A 19,259-nucleotide genomic window follows, 5' to 3' on the forward strand; every position below is an offset into this window, starting at 1 on the left:
TGTAAATGGGATTGACTCCTTAGTTTCTCTTTCTTCTGTCTTGTTGTTGGTATAAAGAAATGCAACTGATTTCCGTGCATTGATATTAAATCCTGACACTTTATTGAATTCCTGTACAAGTTCTAGCAGATTTGTAGTGGAGTCTTTTGGGTTTTCCACATAAAGTATCATATAATCTGCAAAGAGTGATAGTTTGACTTCTTTGCCGATTTGGATGCCTTTAATTTCTTTTTGTTGTCTGATTGCTGAGGCTAGTACTTGTAGTACTATGTTGAATAGCAGTGGTGATAATGGACATCCCTGCCGTGTTCCTGACATTAGCAGAAAAGCTCTCAGTTTTTCTCCATTGAGAATGATATTTGCAGTGGGTTTTTCATAGATGGCTTTGATAATATTGAGGTATGTGCCATCTATTCCTACACTTTGGAGAGTTTTGATGAGGAAGGGATGCTGTACTTTGTCAACTGCTCTTTCTGCATCTATTGAGAGTATCATATGGTTCTTGTTCTTTCTTTTATTAATGTATTGTATCACATTGATTGATTTGCGGATGTTGAACCAACCTTGCATCCCTGGAATAAATCCCACTTGGTCATGGTGAATAATCCTTCTGATGTACTGTTGGATCCTATTGCCTTGTATTTTGGTGAGAATTTTCTAATCTGTGTTCATCAGGGATATTCGTCTGTAGTTCTCTTTTTTGATGGGATCCTTGTCTGATTTGGGGATCAAAGTGATGCTGGCCTCATAAAATGAGTTTGGAAGTTTTCCTTCCATTTCTATTTTTTGGAAAAGTTTCAGGAGAATAGGAATTAGTTCTTCTTTAAATGTTTGGTAGAATTCCCCTGGGAAGCTGTCTGGCCCTGGGCTTTTGTTTGTTTGGAGGTTTTTGATGACTGTTTCAATCTCTTTACTGGTTATGGGTCTGTTCAGGTTTTCTATTTCTTCTGGTCCATTTCAGTGAGGGGAGTGTTAAAGTCCCCTACTATTATTGTATTATTGTAGATGTGTTTCTTTGATTTTGTTATTAATTGGTTTATATAGTTGGCTGCTCCCATGTTAGGGGTGTAGATATTTAAAATTGTTAATCTTCTTGTTGGACAGACCCTTTGAGTATGATATGCCCTTCCTCAGCTCTTATTATAGTCTTTGGCTCAAAATCTAATTGATCTGATATAAGGATTGCCACCCCAGCTTTCGTCTGATGTCCATTATCGTGGTAAATTGTTTTCCACTCCCTCACTTTAAATCTGGAGGTGTCTTTGGGTCTAAAATGAGTTATTTGTGGGCAACATATTAATGGGTTTTGTTTTCTTATCCATTCTGATACCCTGTGTCTTTTGATTGGGACATTTAGCCCATTTACATTCAGGGCAACTATTGAGAGATATGAATTTAGTGCCATTGTATTGCCTGTAAAGTGATGGTTACTGTATATTGGTTCTGTTCTTTTCTGATCTGCTACTTTTAAGGTCTCTCTTTGCTTAGAGGACCCCTTTCAATATTTCCTGTAGAGCTGGTTTGGTGTTTGCAAATTCTTTCAGTTTTTGTTTGTCCTGGAAGCTTTTTATCTCTCCTACTATTTTCAATGATAGCCTAGCTGGATATAGTATTTTTGGCTGCATGTTTTTCTTGTTTAGTGCTCTGAATATATCAAGCCAGTTCTGTCAGGCCTGCTAGGTCTCTGTGGATAAGTCTGCTGCCAATCTAATATTTTAACCATTGTATATTATAGACTTGTCCCGGGCTGCTCTCAGGATTTTCTCTTTGTCGCCAAGACTTGTAAATTTTACTATTAAATGATGGGGTGTGGACCGATTCTCATTGATTTTGAGGGGGTTTCTCTGCACCTCCTTGATTTTGATGCTTGTTCCCTTTGCCATATTAGGGAAATTCTCTAAAATAATTTGCTCCAATATACCTCCTGCCCCCCTCTCTTTTTCTTCTTCTTCTGGAATCCCAGTTATTCTAATGTTGTTTCTTCTTATGGTATCACTTATCTCTTGAACTATCCCCTCGTGGTCCAGTAGTTGTTTGTCTCTCTTTTGCTCAGCTTCTTTATTCTCTGCCATTTGGTCTTCTATATCACTAATTCTTTCTTCTGCCTCATTTATCCTAGCAGTGAGAGCCTCCATTTTTTATTGCAACTCATTAATAGCTTTTTAAATTTCAACTTGGTTAGATTTTTGTTCTTTTATTTCTCCAGAAAGGGCTTTTATTTCTCCAGACAGCGTTTCTCTAATATCTTCCATGCCTTTTTCGAGCCTGGCTAGAACCTTCAGAATCATCATTCTGAACTCTAGATCTGACATATTACCAATGTCCATATTGATTAAGTCCCTATCCTTTGGTACTGCCTCTTGTTTTTTTTTTGGTTTTTTGTTTTTTGTGGTGAGTTTTTCCGCCTTGTCATTCTGTCCAGATAAGAATATATGAAGGAGCAAATAAAATACTAAATGGGTGGCAAAGACCCCAGGAAAATGTGCTTTAACCAAATCGCGAAATCAGAAGAGACTCCAAATCGTGAGGGGTGGGGGAGAAAGGGGGGTAAAAAGAAGTTCAGGGAAAAAATTTTAAAAAAGAAAACAAATAAGGATAAAATATAAAAATAAAAAATATATGTATATTTATATTATATACTATATACTAGAACAAGGTCAAATCTAGAATATATTATATACTAGAACAGGGTCACCCACTTAAATTTGGGAGTAATTTGGTCTCTTAGAAGAAAATACCTCCCCAGATTTTAAAGAATGAAAAACGTATATAAGGGTAAACACAATTAAGGGATGGAATATAACTATAAATATGAAAAAAAATTTAATTTCTAAAAAAGGAGAATAAAGAAAAAGAAAGTGGAGAGAATTTGCTCAGGCTGGAGACTAGAGCAAGCCCGGTGCTAGATTTAGGTTGTATTTTGATCTATTAGAAGAAGATGTACCCCATATTTTTTAGAAGAAAAAAAACCCCTATGTGTATACAAAAAATAAAGTTAGATACAATGAAGGATGAAATATGACTATAATAATGAAGGTTCAAAAATATATTTTTAGGAAAGGTATTGTTAAAATAAACTAGTTAAAAAACGTTAGAAGGGGAAAAGTTAAAAGTCCAAAAAAATTTAGCAGAAGAAAAAAAAATTAGAATTAATTAACTTTGCAAGACTAAAGAATCATGGGTGAAAGCCATGAATTCCATGGTTTTCTTTCTCCTCTTCTGGAATTCCACTGTTCTCCTTGGTAAGTGAACTTGGTCTTGGCTGGATTTCTTGTTGATCTTTTGGGGGAGGTGCCTGTTGTAGTGATTTTCAAGTGTCTTTTCCTGAGGCAGAATTGCACTGCCCTTACCAGGGCCCAGGCTAAGTAATCTACTCAGGTTTGCTTTTGGGAGCTTTTGTTCACTGAACACTTTCCATAGAGTTCTAGAGGATGGGAATGAAAATGGCGGCCTCCCAATCTCTGGCCCCGAGGAGCCAAGAGCTCAGGACCCCACTCCTCAGTGCGCCCTCAGAGAAAAGCGCTCAATCACTCCCGTCTCCCTGGCCTCTGTCTGCACTCTGACCTCACCCAGCCTGTGACCAAGCATCTTTGTCTCTGGCGCATAGCTCCGCCTGGAGTCTCCGAACTCCGCAGTTCTCTGAGCTCTTCCGGGGTGGGGGGGGGTCTCCCTGGATCTTGTGGGACCCCACTTACAGAGCAGTGGCCTGTGCCATGGATTACAGTTTAAGGTAACCCCGAGTTGAGAGCTCACTCCTCGGCTCTGTCTCTCTAGCCGGTTTCCTTGCTCTGATACCTGCGAGCTCTGCAACACTCAGACAACCCCCAATCCTTCTTTGACCCCGCAGGACCTGGGGCCACGCCATCCCCGAGTGGGCTTCACCTCGTTTTAGCCTCTGGAGCAATGTCCCTTAGCGGAACAGTCTTTTAAATGTCCTGGTTTTGTGCTCTGTTGCTCCACCCCTTGCTGGGAGCCAGCCCCTCTCCCTGCGGTCTATCTTCCTGTCTCTTTGGATTCACTTCTCCACCAGTCCTACCTTTCAGAAAGTGGTCGATTTTCTGTTTCTATAATTGTTGCTCTTCTTCTCTTCAGTCTCCTGTTGGATTTGTTACGTGTTTGGAATGGTTTGATAAGCTATCTAGCTGATCTCCTGCTACCTGATGTTGTCTCAGCCTCTTACTTCTCTGGCATCTTGACTCCTCCCCTGTGTTATTTTTGTAATTGCTTGAAGTTCCAACTATATTTATTTATTTTTATTATGTTAATTAGCCAATATATAGTACATCATTGGTTTTTGATGTAGTGTTCAATGATTCATTAGTTGCGTATAATACCCAGTGTTATTACATAATCTTTTAAAATAAATGTTTAGAGAATCACATGGGGACATGTTTTATAGGAAATAATGATATGCAAATAATATGTGCAAATAGATCAAAACTTTGAAAATACATGTAATACACAAAGTTAATTTAATGTGATATCATTTTGGGGATCATTTCCAATATATGGGAATGAGGCATTTAAAATTAATAAAAGAAAAATGGATAAAGAAATATTGTTATTTTGGGGGTTCTTTTTTTTTCCTCAAAGGCTTTTTTTTTTTTTTTTAAGATTTACTTATTTATTTGACAGAGAGAGGGAGAGATCACAAGTAGGCAGAGAGGCAGGTAGAGTGAGATAGGGGGACGCAGGCTCCCTGCTGAGCAGAGAGCCCAATGTGGGGCTCAGTCCCAGGACCCTCAGATCATGACCTGGGCCGAAGACAGAGGCTTAACCCACTGAGCCACCCAGGTGCCCCTTTACTGGAAAGTTTTTAAAAGATTGTAATAAGTAAAGTGGCTTCTTACATGTTTTGCCTATCCATGATATTGCCATGTAGGCTGCAAGGTTTTGGAAGAACAAAAATGTTATCATTTGTATGGGCAAGAAAAAATGTATTGAAAACTGAATTTCTTGTTCAAAGGAATTGAGGAATAGGTTCCACGTAGTTTTGTAAACCTAGGATTTTGAAGAAAGTCTTTATACTAACCCACTAACACAAATTTCTGAGTGATTCTTTAGCAAATGTCCAGTTGCAGGTAATTCAGTATGGTGCTGCAATAGGTCTGTAGAGCACCCCCCCCACACACACGCCACGATTGTGTGAAATATCACTGGATGAGGAAGAAGGCTATTGGGGTTGGTTATGATGGATTCAGTCAGCTACCTTTCAACTGTAATATATTTTTATCCTGTGAATCTGAAAATTTCAGTATATCAAAGCCAGTGCTAGAAAGATACTAAATGAAATAAATCCTATGTCATGTCCATCATGGGAAAACTAATTTGATATTAGTGCTGGGATCATGTTCAATTTTTAGTCCCAATGTTCCACAAATACATCCTAACCCAGAGTGAACCTTGAAACAACATAAGAGTCTTTTTCTGTTCTTCCTTATTCTTTCATTTTTAAAATGAATTGATTCATTCATGCCCCAGACATTAATTGAACATGTTGTATATGCCAGGCACTATGTTACCTGCAGGAACACTAGCTTAAAAGATTGCATAATTTGACATCATTTATTTCCTTTAACTGCACTGGTCCCTGCAGTACCGGTGGGAGTAGTTCTAATACAACCCAGTCAGGGAAGTGTCACTTCATAGATGAGGAAAAAATGAAGAGCCCTGATGGGAAGTGATTTAGAAGCAAAGCAATCCCTGTGCTCTTTCTTTTACCTGCATTTAGCAAATACTGTTATTTCCCCAACTAAAACATCAGGACACACATTTGAGATGGGAATTTTTCCCTTTTGTGAATTTATTTGTGTGAAGGTTTTTAAAGCAGTATCAGATTAAATTATAGTTACTTATTCTTTTGATTAATCACCTTACTGAAAAGAAAAAGAAGTGATGTAGAAATTTGGATTGTCTAAGAACATCTGGAACATCTGGCCACCACATTTCCCCGCCGTCACTGTGTGAATATTGAAATGTTGTTACTCTGTCCCAGTTTTGCAGGGTTTTCTCACACCCTGTGCTTTGCCCTCCCATTTTCTTCTCTTCTTGTTTTTATCTTCATGTTTCTTTTTATTGCCCAGCTTTTTTTTCATTTGTTTTTAATCATGTATCTTCCCTTTTGCAATTTGTCTACCCTGATGTATTTGGAAATTTGTGGCTTGTTTCACAAAATGACCAATTTCTGCCTCATTTAATCACATATGAAAATCAGGGCAGGAACCAGGCCTGTGTTCTTTTCTGTTTTATCTTTAGTGTGAGTATCATCTCTTCGTTCTCAGCCCTACAGGGAAGGAAGCAGGGAAAGGCTCACTTCTGTGCTTCCTTGCCCACGTATCTATGCTACGGATGAAAAGGTCTAAAGTGTTGGAAAGAGTTTTATCTTCTTTTAGCTTTCTACTTTCCTTGCCAAATGTCTTCTCTTGGCATCCTCCAATCTGGGCCAGGTATTATAAGTGAAAATATGTAGAGATACAAAGCATTGCTAATTATATTCACCACTTTCTTATAATGACTGTTTCTTCTTTGATTTCCTCACATTGAGTGAAAGGGCATTTTCCAGCAAAGCCATGCTTGGGGACAGAAAGAGAAGGTTGGTGTGCAAAAGTATGGAGAAGCAGAGCAGGAGGAAGGGACTGGGGGCATTTGCAAAAGAATTCTGGTCCAAGATGAAATGACAACCAAACTGAAAGGAACAGCTACAGAAGAATGATAAAATTTTAGTAGATTTTTGGCAGAAATGTACCTATTCAAATCAACTTCAAAAGCAGAAGAAATGTTATAGTTAACAATTTCAGAGCAATTTACAAGGTTTCAGTACTGAGTTAGAATTTAAAGATGTGGTAGGAGTGTATTGAGTTATTCAGTTTTTCTCTCCAGGTTTGCAACACAACCACGGACAGGAAACACGCAGACACCTTCTTGGAGAAGTGTGTCACTGAGTCAATAATGAACATTGTGAGCGGCTTCTTTAATTCCCCCTTTTCAGACAACAGTACCAGCCTCCAGGTAATGTAAACTAAAAAATACAGGCACATTCTGTCACACAGAATTTACCTTATTCGAGTTAAGAAAAATTTTAACATGGTCAGGAAGTCATTTCCTATACTTCTGAAGGTCAGTTTTCTCTCATCTAATTTATTGTTCTGCCCCTTTTTGAGGTTACCAAGCTTTATTTTAAATAAAGAGGCCCCATCTTCAAACTGAATTATTCCTATTTTCCCTCCAAGCATAACAGAAACATTCATATCAGTATATTGGCTGTTTGCCAAATGTTGCAATAAATGATTTTTTCAATGGATAGGCATTTTGACTCAATAAATTCCACCTTAGTAATTTATCCTGAAAGAATTAGCAGGAATTTATATACTAAGATTTTCATTCAAGTATTTCTAATACTTAAAAAACTGACATCAGCCTTAAATGACCACAAATAGGGGAATAGCTAAATAAATTATTTGTGTCCATAGGGTGGCTTATTACATAGCAAATGGAAATCATGTTTTAAAAGAAATATTTATGACTAAGGAGAATAATTATGAAGTAATATTAAGTGAAACAGTCCCCAGCATTGCATTAGAGTATCATCGAAATTTGTATGTGTAAAAGGACATATGTGCCTATATACCTAGAAAAACTCAGGAGGTAAATATCTTCAAAATGTTTATACTGATTATCTCTACATGGTAGGATTATTGTAGATTTTCATTTCTGTGGTTCCCTATAATTCTATAGTGACTGTGTATTACCCTTATAAAAATTTCATTTTCAATTATACTTTCTTTAGGGAAAACGTTTAAACTATGAGAACCATATGAAATTGTTTCTGTAGGTCAGAATTGGTGTCTCCTTTCCTTGCACATCATATGAAACCAAAACATGCTGTCAATCAAACAAACTCAGAACACCTGCTCTACTTACACTTGGAAATAACCCAGAGATTATTTTAAAAATATTGAAGTTCAAGTCATTGGCTTCAAGAAATGCCAAATTTTTTCTGATTAAGTCTGTAGTTAAAATGCAAATAATTGATTTTCTGTAGCATCTGGCATGGTGCCTGTCACGAAGTGGGCACATAATGAATATTTGTTGGATGAGATATTCTATCAATGGTGCCGCTGCTCAAAAAAGACTGGATTGTGTTTTATTTCGATGAGCCTTTTTGATAATGCATAGATGTCATGTTAGGAGTGTTAATGGCTTAGTGGCCTATTTGCATACTCCTTTCTGCTTTCAGACACATCAGCCAGTTTTTATTCAGCTGCTGCAGTCTGCCTTCAGAATTTACAATTGTACCTGGCCAAACCCAGCGCAGAAGTCCTCCGTGGAGTCTTGTATCAGAACTCTGGCAGAAGTGGGTAAGTCAGAATGGCGGGTTTCACTTGCTTTTGCATTTCATGAAAGAAATTTTTTCTTTTGGCTCATGGCCAACACAAGCAGGTTTCCAGTTTACGACTTAATGAGAAAAGTTTCTCTCAAGCTGAAGAGCAATGACCAGCAAACGCTTCTGAATGTTGCGGCGTATGTTTTTGGGAGGGGAAGATGATTCTTGCATTTCTTTTTTCAAAATTTCAAAATTCTTTTATTTACTTGTATTTCTAATCATAATGTTATATATGACACTTTACTATAGCAGAAGATTTACTATACAGAAGATTTCACAGGCATGAGTTTAGTTTCATTGTTGTCTCAGGCTTTGTTATGGAACTGTCATGTCCATTAAGTAGCCTGATGTGCTAATACCTTCATAGGGCAGTGGGACCTTTTCAGGTTTTTTTAGTTTTCCAATTTGGTCTAAAATCTGTCAGTGTTTACTAAGAGCCTGTTGTATATAGAAGCCTTCAGAAATTATAAATGAAATGGAAGGCAAGGGGATTACAGCAAAAGGAAGGTTAATAGATTTTTGAGGGAGTTTCTCATAAATTCCTCTTCCTTCCTTCTATTTTAAAGATTTTTATTTACTTAGTTATTTGAGAGAGAGCACAAACAGGAGGAACAGCAGAGTCAGAGGGAGAAGCAGGCTCTCCACTGAGCAGGGAGCATGATGTGGGACTCGATCCCGGGACTCTGGGATCATGACCTGAGCAGAAGGCAGATATTCAACCAACTGCGCCACCAAGGTGCCCCCCCTTGAAAAGTCCTTTCTTTCTTTCAAGTTAATTAGGGCTATTCTCCAGATGGCAGAGGGGAGGCAGGAAAAGAAATATTGGACTTAAAAGAACAGACAAGCTTGACCATTGTCTCTACTGATGCAGCACTGGGAAGGGAAGCTTCTAGTGTATGTCATCGCCACTGCCGTTTATTGAGAACTCTCCATGTGCATTGCTGAGCAATTTGCCTGATTTGTCTCATTTAATGCTTGGGTAGGTTCTTTGATTATTTACATTGCACAGCTGAGAAAAACAGAATTACCCAGATTAGGTAACTTGGCAAGGGCTATAATATATGCTCAGTAAATATTTGACAAATGAACCAATGATTTAACTAATTAATGGCCATTTAAATTTTTGTTGTCTTTCCCCCATCTGTGATTGGACACAAGTGACTGTGTATTAACAAGATTTAATAACTGCTCAATTTTAATTTGAATTAAAAACCTAAGATAACCTAAGAGGATCAATTTAAAAACATTAGAGCTAAGAAACTAAGAGAGTTCATCCCAGTGATTAATTATAAGTAAGTATTAAACTGGATACATTTTCTGTATGCCAAAAAGAAACAGTGTGTAAAACACATTATTCACAATAATAATAAAAATATTAAATACTTAAGAGAAAAATTAAAAACATGAGAGAAGAATATTATACTACAATTTTGAGGGCTATAAAATTGTTTAATAAAGGAAGAGCTTTGCTATTATTGGATTTAAAAGTTCCTTTTTTGGGGTGCCTGTGTGGCTCAGTTGGTTAAGTGATTGCCTTCGACTCAGGTCACGATCTTGGAGTCTCGGGATCGAGTCCCACATCGGGATCCCTGCTTGGCAGGAAGTCTGCTTCTCCCTCTGACCCTCCCCCTTCTCATGCTCTCTCTATCTCTCTCTGAAGTAAATAAATAAAATCTTAAAAAAAAAAAAAAGAAAAAAAGAAAAAAGTTCCTTTTGTGAGGACACTGGCTCTCCTCAAATACCTGATGAGTTGAATGCTTCAACTGCGCCGGGAACTCTCCTCCACACACATCCACCCTCCTCACAGCCCACTTGGGCTTAGGTACCACATGCAGGGCCAGACCCCACAAGGATGTGTCCCCTGGCAGCACAGCCCCTGACACCCCTCTATGGAGGCATCCTCCTCACCTCCAGTAGGTTCCCACAGTCTACCTCAGGCTGCTGAGAGACCTTTTTCCATGGGCTTGGCCTCTGACTCTGCTGGCTCACTCTTTGGTACCTGGGCCAGGCTGTCCCCCAGCAGCTGATGTGCTCCTCACCCCACCAAGTTCTGATTGTCCACTGCCTGGCCAGCCTTCTACGCAAGCACCTTCCACTTCTTTTTGCACTCGAGCTCTGGATCGCCTCACCCCTGTGTGTCCTTCTTGCCAAGGGCTGATGCTTAACTTTGCTGTGCTCATATGGCAGACTTTAGGACTGAACATTTCAAGAAGGGAAGAAATGAAGATGACAATAGGTATTATGTCAAAAATAAAGAAGGGCACAAAAGAGAAGCTAATTCTTGGGGTCTCTGGGTGGCTTGGTTGGTTAGGCATCTGCTTTCAGCTCAGGTCATGATCCCAGGGTCCTGGGATTGAGCCCTACATTGGGCTCTCTGCTCCGCGGGAGTCGCTTCTCCCTCTCCCTCTGCCTCTGTTCTCTCTCTCTCTCTCTCAAATTAATACTTCAAAAAAAGAGAGAGAGAGAGAGAGAGAGAGAAGCTAATTCTTACTTGAAAAAATACACATAACAAAATGTCCAGAAGGATAAAAATAAAATATTAACATTGATTATCTCTGAATGGTAAAATTATAGGTGAATCTGGTTCTGTTCATGCTTTAGTATAACCTCTGAGTGTTTTAATAATATACTGTTTAAGCTATAATGAACCAGCACTAACAGCATTTTTATTTGGATGAAGTCATCTGGGAAATATACTAACCATTAAAAGATAAAATCCAAAGGAAAAGCAAAGACATAAGATGATCTTTTTTTTTAACATAGGAATACATTGTCCTAGCTGCCAAGTCTATTTCTGAATTTTAACATTTTAAGGCAGCCTCCCCTCTTCTTCTTCTTTCTTTCTCTATCCTCCTCCTCTTCTACCACCTTCTTTTTCTTCTCGTCCACTTTATCCTCCCCCTCTTCCCAGCTCAGTATTTAACAAATGCAATGGGTGGGGTGCAGGGGACACCAGTTGGCCTCCACAGAACATAGAAGGCACACTGTTTATAACATTTAAAAACTGACATGAAGAACTTTCAGCCACGGGGGAGACCCCATGCTGTGTTTTCCATCTGACTTCCCACTTCAGTGGTATTTCTTGTACTTTGGGGATTTAAAATAGTCACTGACATTATATTAGTCTAAAGATATCTTTTATTTCCGTTATAAGATTTCATTTCCTACCAATCCTCTCCTGGCCCAAACCTTGTGATTTTGCAGGATATTTTAGTGGCTTTCTGTATGGTTTAAAGACATGTGTGATAGCAAGGACGTCAAAACTTATATCTAAGTCTGTAATCAAGGTAGGTTTGGAAGAATGATGCTTTCATGTAAAATCACATTTTTTCTTTGTGAGAAGGCACGTTTGTTCTTTCCGCTTGAGCGGTTAGGAAGCTCTAGAAATTTTATTCCCACTCTACCTCGGCATTTGTACCTCTCCTTCCTTCCCCTCCATAAAGGCCTGTTTCACCCCTCATCACTGTAGGAATTATTCAGTGTTCTCTCTTCCTGTCTTTCTTCACCTAAAGAAGTCTGCTTACCAGAGTCATCTTGAAGTGAAATGCTCTCTGCTGGTTTAAGAACATCAACAATGTCCCCAGTCTTCAGCGTTGTCCCTTTGTCTAACAAACTGAGCGTCATGGAGTTCTCATTGTCCCGTTCATGGCCCCTAGAGCTCAGCCCTACCTCACCTCTCCGACCTCCTTCCTCGCTGGTTCCCACACACCTCATGGGACAGCGGATGGATACGACATCCCATGCCTTGCTCATTCTGTCCCTTACTTTCTCCGTCTCTGTTTTACTTGTTCTCATTCTCTGTTTTGTTCATTTTCTTTCTCTCCCCAGTTTCCACCACTGCTACCTGTTGGCATCTTTCCCATTATTCAAAGTTTTTGTTCATATTCCTCCTGTCTTAACTCCCATATCCAGAGCTGAACTTGGCCCCATTTGACCACTTATACTTTTCTAACAGTCTTCATTTGGTCATAGCCTGTCCTGTCCTAAGTCCTCATCTTATTTCCCCTGTTAGTCTCTCAGGGACAATGATTATGAGGTGCTGATCCCAAAGCTATTGTCTAGGATGAAGAAGGTGGAAAGCAAATCCTGCTTTGTGATGGAATTGTTTGTTCTTGAATTGCTGTGCATAGAAAAACATAATGAAAATAAGAGACATTCAGAGGTGAGCATCCGTTGTAATAAAGTGAGCTAAACCCACCTTGGGATGATTGAAAGCATTTGAAATATTTAGGTGCAGGAGACAGGTCTGAGGGAAGACCTAAGAGTCGCAACATTCAGAGTTGATCGTGAACTTCTTTTACAGGACTAAGATTATAACAAATACAGGGCAGCTGCGAAGAGGCAGATTTTTGCCCCACTCTAAAGAATAACTACTTTACAGTTAGTGCTCTTTGAAAACCTTACTGGTCACATTTGATTGTCCTCTTTTGTTCACTCCCATTAAGCACCAGAGCAGGTTCTACTGGCTTCACTTCCAAAATATATTTTTTCTTTATCTTGCATGACACCCTTGTCCAAATTCACTGTCTTGTGACATGGATTACAGAAGTATCTTCTTACTGAACTCCCCACCCCTACTCCTGTCCTGCTGGCATCCATTCCCGACCCAGCAGTTAGAATGACCTTAAAATGTACATCCAATCATATCACTCATCTACTGTGCATTGCGCTGGAAATTTGTATTCTTTACCGTGCTTAGAAAGCCCCAATCATCTGAGCCTCTTTTTTTTCTACCTTTTCCTTTACTCGTCCTCCCCCAGCTCTGCTGCTCCACCCACACTGGCCTTCCCCCTGCTTCTAGACTACACCAGATTTTTTCTCATCTCAGGGCATTCGTGCGTGCTGTTTCCTCTCTCTGGGTCCTCTTCCCCACAACTGTCACATGTTCAGAATAGAAGTGCTCAGTGAAATGTTCCAGAACATCCCACACAGTGTCCCAGCTTCCTCCTGCTCCTGATCCCATCTTACTACTTCTTTTCCCTCTAAGTACGTAGCACTATTTGAAAGCATTTTGTTTGTTTACCTATTTACTTATTTTTCCTTCTTGTTGTCTGCCTCTCCCATTAGAATATAAACTACAAATGCAGGGGCTTTGCCTGACTCACTGACTGGTAGGACCTGGAAGTGTCTGGCACTGACCACACAGGTTAATGAGTGTTTGTTGACTGACAGTAACCCAAGGGCTAGGGATGGTGCAGACAGTGAAATGTAGGCTTAGAAAGGTTAAGTAACTTGTCCAATGACTAAGTAGTTGAGTTGGGTTTAAAATCCAAGTTTCTCCAAATAGGGAGTTCATGCAGTACTGTGTTACCCCAGAAGGCCTGTCTTAGGAAGCCCAAATGTATAAACTAGAACTTGGCAGTTTGGCTTGCTGAGTAGGGATTTATCTGACCTTTTACAGCTCAGGTGCAAAAACATTTTTGTGCGTCAGCAACTCCTTTTTTTTTTTTAAGGTTTTATTTATTTATCTGATGCAGAGAGAGCACAAGCAGAGGGAGCAGCAGGCAGAGGGAGAGGGAGAAGCAGGCTCCCTGCGGAGCAAGGAGCCCAGCATGGGGCCCCATGACCTGGGATCATGACCTGAGCTGAAGGCAGATGCTTAACCTACTGAGCCACCCAGGCACCCCTCAGCAACTCTTTTAAGAATACAAAGAGGCAGTACAATTTAACACAATTCAAATATGTAAGAATTTATAATATTGGAGAGAACAAAGAGGATACATATTTAAGCAAAAGTCAAGAGAACAAAGTCAGGAGAACACAAAGCCAACGTTCAGGGCATTCACAAATTTGTCAACACATTTCCTGTACATGCAAATAGCTATTACAGGTCTTCCTCAACTTATGTTGGGATTACATCCCTATAAACCACTCCTAACTTGAAAATATCTAAGTCGAAAAGTGCATTTAATATACCGAACCTACAGAACAGCATAGGTTGGCCTAGCCTGCCTTAAACGTGCTTGGAAAACTTACATTAGCCTACATTTAGGCAAAGTCACCTAAAACAAAGCCTTTATTCTTTAGTCAAGTGTCGAACTGAGATACTCACATGCAGGTGCAGAACTCTCCCGGCGTGTGGCTGCCTGGGAGCTGCGGCTGGCCTCCACTGCCCAACATCCCGAGATAGGATCCTCCTGCATCTCGCTAGTCTGGGAAAAGGGAAAAGATCAAAATCCAAACTTCGAAATGCGATTTTTCTACCAAATGTGTATCACTTTTGCACCATTGTAAAGTCAAAAAGTTTAACTCAGGGACCTTCTGTACAGTTACATTTACATAACACGTTACAATTTGTAAAGTGCTCCCAGCTGTATAAGCTCAACTCATCTATCACCAAAAATTCTTTTTTTTTTTTTTTAATATTTTTTCTTTATTTATCTGACAGAGATCACAAGTAGGCAGAGAGGCAGGCAGAGAGAGAGGAGGAAGCAGGCTCCCTGCAGAGCAGAGAGCCCGATGCAGGGCTCGATCCCAGGACCCTGGGATCATGACCTGAGCCGAAGGCAGAGGCTTAACCCACTGAGCCACCCAGGCGCCCCTATCACCAAAAATTCTTAATTCTAATTCTCTTCGTTGTTTGTACATTAGATACAAAAGGTAGTGAAAAGTGGGCACCTGGGTGGCTCAGTCAGTGAAGCATCTGCCTTGGGCTCAGCTCATGATCCCAAGGCTCCTGAGATCGAGTCCCCATGACAGGCTCTGTGGTCAGTGGGGAGTCTGCTTCTCCCCTTCACTTTCCTTCTGTGTTTTTTCTCTCTCTCAAATAAAAAAATAAAATCTTAAAAAACAACAACAAAACAAAACAAAAAAAAGCCACCAAAGGAGTAAAAGGCAAGAGCATGCGCTTCCTTAGTCAATGCTGACATTCCTGAGAGCAGTGAGTATTTACTGAGTATTGGCCAGTGTGGTAAACTTTAAGATTCTACCATGGGGATATGAGGTCATCAAGGTTAGGCAGCTTGCCCAAGGTCACACAGGCAGGTGGGGACAGAACCAGACTTTTGAAACTGCCAAGCTAGCAGGCATTTGTGATGGTCTGCCATCACCAATCGGCAAAAACAGGCATTATCTGTTTGGTACTTTAAGATACAAAATGTGGGTCAAAATGCTAATTTAAGCTGTACATGAAATGAACCCATACAATCTTCAGATAACTTAAAAAGAAGGAAAGGGATTAGTGAGTTAAGTTAGTTAAGGGTTTGGTGGGGGAGGAAGTCCTTACAGAAAAAGAATGCTTCCTATTGTTTATCTGTCTCCTTTTTTCCTTGATGAATATTCCAGAAATTTTTATTGCTACTCTCAAATGTATTGAGGCTGAGATCAGTTGTGCATTTATTATGTCCTGTTCAGTTTTTCTGGTAAAACTTCATAAGCATTTAATACTGAAGCCATGATCAGTTGTGAATGTATAATGCGGATCACGTTCAGTTTATCTGAACAAACTTCCTAAGCTTCTAAAAGCTGAGGTGCTTGTGAGTGATTTGTATCTGAGGAAATTACCGATAGTTACCTCCATTGCTCACTTTCTCCCAAGTTATGTCAAATTTGAAATTGAAAGGAAGATACAGGGTCTTAAGTGGTAATAAATGTGATTTCCCAGGCGATGTCATTCCCTGTGGGGGTGCCTAGCTGGAAGGTAAGGCAGACACATGTCTATCATTCTCTACTCTCCTCTCCATGAGATAAGTTAAGGCTGGTTTGGGAACTGGTAAGGATGGAGGCTTCTGCAATAAATGCACACCATGGTGTTCACTGCGGTTTGAGAAATAGTAGGGCCATTGAGGCTATGCAAAGTCTTAAATGCTCTTGGTCAGTTCCTATTCCTCAGTTTACTCTTTTATATAAAACACAATAGCACATGTTAGAAGTAATTTGAGAAAAAGCATCCAAAAATTACTTCCATATTATTTCACTTAAAAAAGAATTTTGCTCCATGTGTTTCATAATCTTCAAATGATTTGGGGGGATTAATGTTGGGTACTTTGTTGGCAACAGAATCTTTTTTCCAAATGGAAATTCTGTAAAATAACTTCTACAAATGGTTTGAATAATGAACATCAATCTTCAAGCCAATTGTTCCCAAAAAATTTGAACATGTAGAAAATAGTAACCCTTTGAGGAGAGAAATTCAGTGTCTATTAAACGAACAAAAAATCTGTTTTAATCTACCTAGGAGGTTGTAGTTGATTGTAAGACGAATTTGACACAATGTACCCCCATAGTTCTGGTTTTTAAAAACATCATTATTCCTTTTTAAAAGTTAAATCTGAATAAGTTACAAGATAAGACAAAAATTTTTTTCATTTTTCATTTGAAATTTTATTATTTAATTTATTTTTTCATTTATTTTATTTTATTTTTATTTTTTATTTTGTTTTTGTTTTTTATTGTGTTCAGTTAGCTACTATATAGTAAGAACATCATTAGTTTTTGAGGTAGTTTTCAGTGATTCATTAGTTGTGTGTAACACTCACTGCTTATATAATTTTATTTTATTTTTTTGACATACAGAAATTTATTTTCCATTGGGCTTATAGATTTTCTTTTATCTTCAAAATGGCCTTGATCAGTCTGAGATATTGAGAATTTGCATGGTTTTCGTTTCTCTGCTTGTTTGTGTTTCGGGAGTGGCTGTTTACAACTGCGAGGTCCTGTCTGGACCAGATTTTGTTATTAAGGTAGAAGGTATGGAATCATTTTTTTTTCTTTATTTTTATTTTTATTTTTTCTAGATGACCGGGCAGGTGTGCCAATGGTAGTTACTGCATAACCCATAAAATTATAGTCTTTATTCAATTTGGGGATTAATTCAGTGTCCTTGGAACGCCAAACAGGAAAGATGCATTTCATATCTCTAATGTTCTTCACATTTAACACTAGTGTTTCGGGAGAGTCTTGGACACTGTGACATAGTATAGAAGAAATACCACACCATGCCCCGCATTACCCCTTCCTTGTGCTCCAGCTGTTCTAATGCTTACGGGCCCGTCCAGTGTGGCTTGACAAGCTAGCAGAGCTTCTAATTCCTGCCGATACTCTCTGTTGCCTTTCCCCAACCTTAGTTTATCTATCTAAGCCTTTTTTCCATGGCATCTATCACTGCAATATGTGTGTTCTCAGAGATTTGGTTCTGGCAGATACCATCAGTGATTTTGTCTAATTAAAAAATTTCACCTAATCTTCAATATTTAATGAATAATAATTAGAAATAGATTTTGATTGTATCTTAAAATCACAGCAAAGATGAGTCATATCCAGAGAATTTTCAGGATTTATAAGCCTAATTAGTAGCTTAGCCGAATCATCAAAATACCAGTGAATAAAGATGGCTCATTTTAGAGAGCTAGCTATCGCTAGGCAGAGCTCTACAAAAGATAAATGCATTAATAACAGCCCATCCTTTCTACTATTAGTTTTTTTAAAGAACTGCATATACTTACTCTCTGACAAAACATCCTTAACAAGGTAGTTTCCCAATTTCATTCTAATTTAGAAGAGAAACAGGAACATTTCTTTTTGAAACATTTTAAACTTTAACGTGACTCTTTCTATTAAAGCACACAGTTGGGAGTTAATGCTACAGGCCAGAAGAATGACTGCTGTAGTAAATTCATTAGTTCTTTCTTAGTGAGAGAGATGGGGGCAGGGAATAACCAGGAATCCCAAAATATATCTTAGTTCACATTTCACTATATGGTACTATTCATACCAGAATTTTCCCAATTTAGTAAAAGTAAGCTAAGTTTGGATTACATTTTTGGTTGCATTTGAAAAATATTCTAGTTATTGTTTTTGTAAGTGAGATCATGAATTAATTCTTTTCTTTTCCTGGTCACAATTTTTCCTTTCTGCTTTAACTTTTAAACAATATATGGAATGCTAATTAGCATTATCATCTCTGCTTTAGAATTACTATTTATAATATTTTGACGGTGCAGAGAATCTATTTCAAGCCATACTTTTAAAGGAATTAATATTTTTATAATTGCTTGAAAATTTTTTATCATTGTTTCTGCAGCTGACTTACTTTAACTCAAATTCTCTTTTCCCCAGTTGCATAGTGAATTTTCTTTTATTACTTAGAAATTGTGATTTAGCCCTTGGCTAGAGTTCATCCTAGGCAGGCGAAAGTAAAGAGCTTTTAATTTACTCCGTTAATTTATAATGCACAATTTGTCTTAGGACAGAAGACTAGAAGATACCCATTAAAGTAGTACAGTTTGGGGAAAGTAAACAAACAAACAAACAAAAAACCTTTTCAACAAAGCTTGAGATAGTGAATTCTCCTGAGTCTGGTCTGCCTGTGCCGTTGGCTGTAGTGGATTGTGGCAGAAATATCTGGAGTGGGTGTGATTCTCCTGAGATCACTAATTAGAAGTCTGTACTGCTGAGACTAACAGACGTCCTGCCATTGGACTGCATCTCCACTGGTGTCATTAGAAAAATATTCATTGAGTCCTTCTTTGTGTAAGTTCTATTCATAGCAACGGCACTTAGCTGATGGTCAGTTGTAGCTAATGTACTTGATTCCTAAAGGGGAGATAAATCCCAATCCCCTCCTCAATTTTTTTAAGTGTTAGCATAAACTCGGTTATGATATATGTTGAGAAATGTTGACGTTTATACATTTTTTGTTTCTTCGTCGCTTAGAAAATAACATATAACAGCGTTGTCTTCTGTTTGACTTCCGAATGTGCAGAGCGAGCCCAGCTTATGTGTAGCAGCCAGACAGGGATCAAAGTCTCGCCAGGATTTGATCATGGTGCAGGATTGAGTATTTATAAAAATATGTGCAGCCTGGCAGTGGCGAGGCCATCTGTCCTTCAGAAGGAACGGGAGTGCGGTTGCTCCGCTGTGTGTAATGGACATAAAC

General features: G+C 38.8%; 1 protein-coding gene across 1 annotated transcript in view; it reads left to right on the top strand.

Moving 5' to 3' along the window:
- Positions 1–19,259, top strand: part of ITPR2 (inositol 1,4,5-trisphosphate receptor type 2) — a 498,632-nt gene that overhangs the window by 245,749 nt on the left and 233,624 nt on the right. The window contains exons 33-34 of the mRNA XM_044226478.1: positions 6,880–7,008; positions 8,237–8,357. Of these exons, the coding sequence (XP_044082413.1) occupies positions 6,880–7,008; positions 8,237–8,357 (250 nt within the window). The remainder of the gene's footprint in view (positions 1–6,879; positions 7,009–8,236; positions 8,358–19,259) is intronic.

This window comes from Neovison vison, chromosome 12, assembly GCF_020171115.1.
Source record: "Neovison vison isolate M4711 chromosome 12, ASM_NN_V1, whole genome shotgun sequence".
Taxonomy (NCBI): domain Eukaryota; kingdom Metazoa; phylum Chordata; class Mammalia; order Carnivora; family Mustelidae; genus Neogale; species Neogale vison.